The 8,025-nt window shown below is 42.2% G+C and overlaps 1 protein-coding gene across 2 annotated transcripts in view; it reads right to left on the minus strand.

Annotated features, from left to right (window-relative positions):
* DPY19L4 (dpy-19 like 4) overlaps positions 1-6,123 on the minus strand; it is a 52,650-nt gene extending 46,527 nt beyond the window's left edge. Inside the window, exons 1-2 of one of the 2 annotated variants that reach the window (XM_045006841.1) lie at positions 5,835-6,123; positions 691-798 (exon numbers count right to left, since the gene is read on the minus strand). In XM_045006841.1, coding sequence (XP_044862776.1) covers positions 691-798; positions 5,835-5,844 — 118 coding nt within the window. In that variant the 5' untranslated portion in view covers positions 5,845-6,123. The remainder of the gene's footprint in view (positions 1-690; positions 799-5,834) is intronic. The other variant, XM_045006840.1, reaches the window with a different exon arrangement.
* Between the last annotated feature and the right edge of the window lie 1,902 nt (positions 6,124-8,025).

The following is an 8,025-nucleotide window of genomic DNA, read 5'->3' on the forward strand; positions in this document are numbered from 1 at the left end:
TGTATACAGGCAACAGAAGGTAACAATTCACTAGCTCTCAAGAAAATTGCCACCAATACTTTAACATTACTGTTTCCTTTTTCTTCTTCATGAGTGATAGGACAGAGCTACTTTGGAATTTACCGATTTATTTAATTCAATCAGCACCCATTTAAACTCTCTCTCCCTCTATTTTGTATTCAGAATGTTTAAGTTAAACTTATTGAACTGCCCAAACATGAAACAACAACCGCTTTTAGTTGTTCTATTTCTTAAAAGACTAGAACTATTTTAGTTCCTCTATTCCTGCTGCAGAACTATCAATTCAACCATCCTAACTTATAAGCTACTAGAAAATTCCAGACTCCATTAAAGGATGTAAGTGTGTACAAATACACGCATATGTAAATTGAATGGAGTGTTTTGTTTTTAAACAGGCAAAAAAGTGCAACTTTAAGCAGAGATTTTCTATAAGAAGAAATGCATTTGCACATTGCAAAAAACTGAAACAATCAAACACTATCATTTTACTTCATGATATACAAACTTGCACCATAAGTAGACTGTAGAGCACGTGCATTTTTTTAATAATCCAAAGAATCTCATTCAAAATAATTATTCAATAATTATTGTACTAGAAACATAATTCCATACAATGTACATAATTTAAGAACAATAAAAAATGAGACATTAACAGAAAATGCTGCTTACATTTTGGCGATTTTCCCAGGTTTGGGTTTTCTTTTTCTCTCTCATCTGGAGCCATTTTGTCAGTTTCTGTGCAATTTTGCTTCTTTCTTTGTCGCAGGTCTGCTGCCCCTTAAAATATTCCCAGAAGTTATTGCAATATATAGTATCATTTCTAAGAAATCTACACAGCAGTTATTGTTACTGACGCAACCTCACACTGAGTATATTCAATAAAAGTCCCATTAAACAAAAATGTGTTAATCAATTTTCTACCTTTATACTGAATATATAACTAACATACAAGAGGGTAATACATATGGATTCCATCATGAGATCCTTTTGAGAATTCATTAAAGTTTGCTTTGGGGATTGTGATATCACTAGAACCCGCACTGAAAATTTGTTATTTTATTTTAGTTACTTTAGCATATAATGGAGAAAGCAGGTTGTCTAAATTAATGGATATAGACATGATTCTGTCCTCACACTGCTTTTACATTGGCATAACTTCATTGACTTGTGATTTACATTAGTGTGAGTTAGATCAGCATCAGGCCCACATTGCTTTTTAAAAGAACTGCCTGTTACTGCTACTTTTATATAGTTAAGATTTTAAAAGATAAAGATGAATAGTGATGACATTTTTAACTTCCAAGTCTACTCAAATTAAATCCATGCAGGCTAATTTAACCAAGAATTCATATAGTTTAAAAAGTCAGTCATTTAATGAGGGCACATAGTAAGATTATAGGCCTATTTCTGCTCTCATTATTATTTTCCGTAGAATCCATAATGTTTTCCAAAAATAAAGTCTAAGCCCCCACCCTGATTTTTCAATCTAAAGGGCAAACAGGCTAATTCATAGATACTAAGACCACAAGGGAACATTTTTATTAATCTAGTCTGACCTACTGCATAAAACAGGCCATAGAATTTCATCCAGTAACTGGGGGTTCAATTAGAGCATCTCTTCTAAAAAAACCCATCCAATCTTAATTTAAATACATCAGTATTCACTTCCTATGGTAAACCTTTCCAATTGTTAATTATTTTCACTGTTAAAAAATTGCACTTATTTACAGTTTAAGTTTGTCTAACTTCAATTTCCAGTCATTAGACTTAGAAATACAGGAAAAGGATAGAACATACAAATAGACGGTTCAAATTGGTATCTGGTTTATTAGGAAATACGTTTTAACACAATGATGTTTTAAAATATATTTTCAGTAACATATATAATTATCCCTAACCACACACAATCTATCTATAATCTGACAGTCTTTTTTGTACTCAATGCAAAGTTTCCATCTACTTCAATGGGAGCAGGTTTGGGAATATGATTGACAAAAGAAATCTCTAGGGCGCTCAAATTTAATGATGGCGGCATGGTATAAAAATCCAAATAAATAACAGAGTTAGTTCCCACCTTGCTCCGAAGAGATTAAAAAAAAGTTAGACAGTAATGTTAAAAACTCAGTGCACTAGAACAGATACATAATTTATGTTTCTACAATATGAAAAAGTAAAATCTACATGGTTGGGTGAGCAATAAGTGTTTATTGATATTTTGTGTGCATTTTAGAAGGAAATCTTAGATGTCTTACTCTGCCATACTAGCTATTACCAAAGCAATGTAGTACCACTGCAACTAGTGCCTACATATATATATTTTTGGCAAACAACCTAAATTTTAATGATAACAGATGCTTGCAGCAAACTCTGAATTTATCAGTAATCACAGAAAAATCCCAAAAGAAAAAACGTAAAACCTCCAATTCTGATATACATACAGATCAGTCAACACAATGATCTGGACATTGTTTTTTTGGATTGCTCAGCAGCTACCAAAATCAGTAAACAAAATATACACATATGCTATGTCTGTTTGATTTGCAGTTGCCTTAAACAAGAAAAAAAAAATGTTGTTTCCGCTTCTGTAAGTCCTTTTAATTAGGTGAAATAAAAGACAAGCAAGGTGACAACTAAAAATAAGTCCAGGATTTTGATTTTATGACACAGCCTCTAGTTCAGTGATTCTCAAACTTTTGTACTTGTGACCCCTTTCACATACCAAGCCTCTAAGTGTGACCCCCCTTATAAATTAAAAATAATTTTTTAATATATTTAACACCATTATAAATGCTAGAGGCAAAGCGGGGTTTGGGGTGGAGACTGACAGCTCACGACCCCCTACATAATAACCTCACGACCTCCTGAGGGGTCCTAATCCCCAGTTTGAGAACCCCTGCTCTAGTTCCTTCACCTCCAGCAACTTCTCATCTTAAATGACCACTTCATAGTGTTCCAAGGTTCCCAGTACAATTGTCTTCAACTTTTAGTTAAAAGACCTCCGCTGTTCAACTTACTTTCTGCACAGCCATATCAAGAAGGCTTTGCTTTAATTGTTTATAAAATGATGTTGGGTTAAATTCATTTATAGCTCAGAATTATTTGATTATTTTACATGTGCAGTGTTGAGATTACAGATTTGACAACTGTATAAAGATGTTACTTCTGGATATTCAGCACCATATACCAAAACAATGCGTTTTTGGATACTTTCATGCAACAGTGATGACCAGCAGACAGTAATCATCAAGATTTTCTGGTTTATCCTAAAAACTATGAAATTATATGCGATTAGATCTCTGAGTTGGACCCTTGTGCTCACTTGGAGAGCCACTGATTTTACAGGTTCACCCATCCAGGTCAGTTGCAGCATTGGGATGATGAAGTGTTTCTGTAGGAGCTAAAACAACTTACAAGGGGACAATGTCAACTTAAATCATGTTATGAAACTGACTAGATTTCAACAGTAGTTTCAGGAGCCAGCACAACCCTTAAAACTCCCTGCCAACTTCTGTGATTTTACAAGATTTTTCTGGTTCCTTTATTTTGCAGGGGTGAGAAGGGTTATACCTACATAAGCAACAAGGGAAAACTGTGCACAGAGTGATTTCAAAACAGAAAATAAATTGAAAAATAAATCTTTTCCTCTCTAGTCTTTCAAATACAGTAATACTTTAACTACAGTAGTAAATTTATTTGGTTTTAAAATGGCGGCATCCCGACAAGAATAGTCCCATGTTTCTAACATAAAACTCATCCCAATTTAGGAACATCTGGATATGGTATCATTGTTCTCTGGCTCGAGAAGTGCCACAGTTTTTTTCATAAAATCAGTACAGTAACTCCTCACTTAAAGTTGTCCCGGTTAATATTGTTTAGTTGCTGATCAATTAGGGAACATGCTCGTTTAAAGTTGTGCAATGCTCCCTTCTAACATCGTTTGGCAGCCGCCTGCTTTGTCCACTGGTTGCAGGAAGAGCAGCCTGTTGCAGCTAGCTGGTGGGGGCTTGTAATCAGGGTGGACCGGCAGCCCCATCAGCTCCCCGCTTCCCTAAGTTCCCTGTGCTGCAGCCACCCAGCAGGCTATCGCTGGCAGTTCAGCTGTCCCACCCACTACTGCCATGTGCTGCTCCTGCCCTCTGACATAGAGCTGCTCCGAGACTCCTGCTTGCTGTGCAGGGGAGGAAAGGGGGGGGGCTAATGTCAAGGTGTCCCCCTCCCCTCTGCTCCTGAACCCCACTTACTCCTTCTCCATATAGAGCACGGAGGGAACACCAACGGAGAGAGACAGAGAGAGCTTGGGGCAGCAGCTGCTGTCTTAACTTCCTGATCCACTTAAAAAGACAATGCACTTAAGAGTGGGTCAGCTTAAAGGGGCAGTGTGCATCTCTCTCTCTCCCACACACAAGGTGTGTGTCCTCTGTCTGCTATGCTGTCTCCCCTCACTCGTGTTCATGCTGCCTTGTGTGAGAGGCTACATTAACAACGTGTTAACCCTTGAGGACTCAGCCAAGTGCTAGTTCATCATTTAGCAGCAAGGCATTCCCTGGGAAATATCCCACCCTCTAACTTCACCACCTCAACCAAGCTTCACAATCATCATAGCTGTGAACAGTGTTAAATTGTTTGTTTAAAATGTATACTGTGTGTATATCTATATATCATTTTTTGTCTGGTGAAAAAAAATGTCCCTGGAACCTAATCCCCCCATTTACATTAATTCTTATGGGAAAATTAGATTTATTTAACACATTTTGCTTGAAGTCGCATTTTCCAGGAACATAACTACAACGTTAGGCAAGTATCAGAGGGATAGCCGTGTTAGTCTGGATCTGTAAAAGCAGCAAAGAATCCTGTGGCACCTTATAGACTAACAGACGTTTTGCAGCATGAGCTTTCGTGGGTGAATATGAAACATCTGAAGAAGTGGGTATTCACCCACGAAAGCTCATGCTGCAAAACGTGTTAGTCTATAAGGTGCAACGTTAGGCAAGGAGTTACTGTACTTGCAATTAGAGATACTTCCCATTTCAGAACTTGTAGAAATCCAATGATTTTAAGCTTTACCATTGTTTCATCTAGTGTGGTTCAGAGTAAAAGGAAAAGAGCGGAGTAGGTGGAGTTGTGATCAGTAAGTCACTGCAGAGTACACAGTAGCGAAGACAGCGCCACAGAGTTGCAATTAATAAAGCAACAAGTGGTCTGTAAGCAGCAAAGTGAGGCATGAGAAGTTCAGCTCTGTCGTCACCCAGCGCGGGGTGCCTAGAGGGTGCCGATGCTTTCCTCCAACTGGGGCAAAACAAAACAACGGCGCAGGCTCACGGAGGCACTTAAAGCCCTTGTGAAATGTAGACAAACGCATGTTTTTAAGAACACACGAAGACGAGGCCGGAGCAGCAGCAGCCTGGGGCGCCCATTGACCCCCTGCTCCTGCCATTTCACGTCACACGATCGGCGTCGCTGCGGCTTTTACATTCACCGGCGACCTACATCCCCGGGCCAACCCCACACCGCACAGCCAACGGCCAACGGCCAGGGAGCGCCCCCGCGCGCGAGGGGAGCCCCCGCTCCCTGCCCCTCCCCCGCCCCGGAACGGACTCGCCCCTGGAACTTCGCGGCCACGTCAAGCAGCGGCGGCGGCGGCGGCGCACGAGCAGCCCCCGTTGTCCCCGGCACCAATTCCCCCGCCGCAGGCCCCGCGGCTCCCAACGCCTCCCCCCGCCCCGCGCCAGCCCCCTCCCCCCGGCCCACAGCCACGGCCGGCCTAGCGCCCCGGGGCAGGGCGACACGGGGGCACACGCCATGAAGCCGCTCACCTTCCTCCATCGCCAGCCTCCGGCAGAGCCGCAAGGGCTCCCGCCTGCTCCTCCCGCCGCCCTCTCCAGGGCGAGGGCGGCTGGTCCGCGCTCCCCGCGGCCTCTCTTCCCTGTGGTCCCGGGAGCGGATCGGCTAAAACACACAAGCAGGGGCGGCCGCTCCTCCCTTCCTGCTGCTCCTGGTGTCGCCGCCGTCTCAGGGGGAAGGAACCCTAGTCTCAGGGAGCAGGGAGATGGCCGGAGCACACACGTGCAATTACCAAGGCAACGCTGGGTCCCAAATCACTTCCGGTATGATGGGGGAGGGGCGGGAACATAGTGATGCTCACTCAGTTTCCCCTCCCATGGGGGGAACTTCCTTTTCCACTAATCTACCCTGCCCAAAGCTCTAAGACTCACCCACACACGCAGAGGGGCAAAGCCAATGGGGTGCTGAGTGAACAAGCCACAAGCTCTCAGATACCACCATAGCTTAAAATCATATTTTTCCCCAGATATATATACTGGGTTTCTTTTTATTTGCATTCTAGATTCCGAATCTTTAGGATGTACTTGGGTTGTGTTTTCAAGCTATTCTCTCCAACACCGGCACTAGAAATATACTTTAAAAACAAAGCGGAAGCATAGATTCTCATGCATTCACATGACTCCAGGAGCTGGGGCTTCAAGAAAACACCAAATATCATGTGACTTGTAATAAAAATCACAAACGTTGACAACATTGTAACTAGAAAGCAGTTTTAATATCCCCTTCCCCCGAATGGCAATTCCACAATAAACAAGGCTAAAAACGGGCTGCATTGTCACAACTGTCAGTGTTGCCTCCTCTGTATTTAGCGCAGCCCTGACTTCATATGTCCCATAGGTATACAGAAAGCAGAGGCTCTTCTAAGTTGGGTGAAGGGCATCGTTCTTCAAATCCTGTTCTATCATGAAGTTATGGATCAAGGCAATCCAGGCCGTTTCCACATCCCATACAAGAGTCTTAGGGCCCTGCCTCTGCTATGTCTACCCTTTGCTACAAGCAGCAACAGGGTAATAACTATCAAAGCTCAGCTTATATGGACAGGTCGTGTTATCAGAATGAGTGAGAATAGACTCCCGGCAAAAGTCCTCTATGGTGAGCTGAGACTCAGAAAACATAAATGCTTCAAAGACATCCTTCAGAAGAACGTCAGTTCATGTGGCATAAACATTCATAACTTCCAAGGACAGACCTGAATGGAGAACAGCTATCAGTAAAGGTTGTAAACACATTGAGAAAGGCAAATGCGAAAAACTGATTGAAAAAAGAGCCTTGTATCATTGCAAGTCTTCATTGGGAGCCTATGCATTCCTATGCAATATCTGCTCATGACATTGCTCCTCACAGGTTGGACTGTACCACCACAAGAAAACACATAGATGCTGTGATGGCATTGTTTCATATGATGGACAGACATACATTTTGCTTTGGGTGGTTGTGCCTCCTGTCAAAACAGCAGAGGGTGCTTTGTGGGTACTGTAGATGCTACTAACTGGCCATCCCATCCCTGAGGGCTCCGCTAAAGTGGCATAGGAGCCTTCAACACAGAGCTTTCTGTCCCAGGGAGGGTGGGGATGGTATTCTCCTTGGTGGTCTCTATTCCATGGGACTGAGATCACAGCTTTCTATATAGGGTTTTTTTGCTCCACGGGAGTATACAGCCTTATGCTACAGGCTGTACATGATGATGTCACTGTAATGTCTTCATATGACTCCAGACCTGTGTCACAGAGACCCCATGACAAAAGGTCCCCTATTTTTTTGGGAACAGCTCTCACCTCAGACTGACAAAGTCATTACACCAAACACATTTCTTGAAGGGTAACTATTCATAAGGGATATCACGTGACATGTCTACAGAAAGCTTGTAATTTCACTAGACTTATAACTATTGTGAGATGTATGTACGGGTAATATTAAAGAACAATTTATTTATAGTGAAAGTGCGCTTGATGGACTTGGAGTAGAAATTAATCGCCACGGGGTAACGGGCCTCGAGAATGGCTCATCTAAGCAAGAGAGAGTTGTCACCCTTCCCTAATTAGCTGACAAGGTAAGGCAAGCCTCAGTTGATAAGCCTTGCTCCCTCCCAAAACTATCAATGGCAAACCATCAGAGGCACTATTGAACAATCAAAACCCCTTAGAGGTGCAAAAGAAACATTAC

Source organism: Mauremys mutica, chromosome 2, assembly GCF_020497125.1.
Source record: "Mauremys mutica isolate MM-2020 ecotype Southern chromosome 2, ASM2049712v1, whole genome shotgun sequence".
Lineage (NCBI taxonomy): Eukaryota > Metazoa > Chordata > Testudines > Geoemydidae > Mauremys > Mauremys mutica.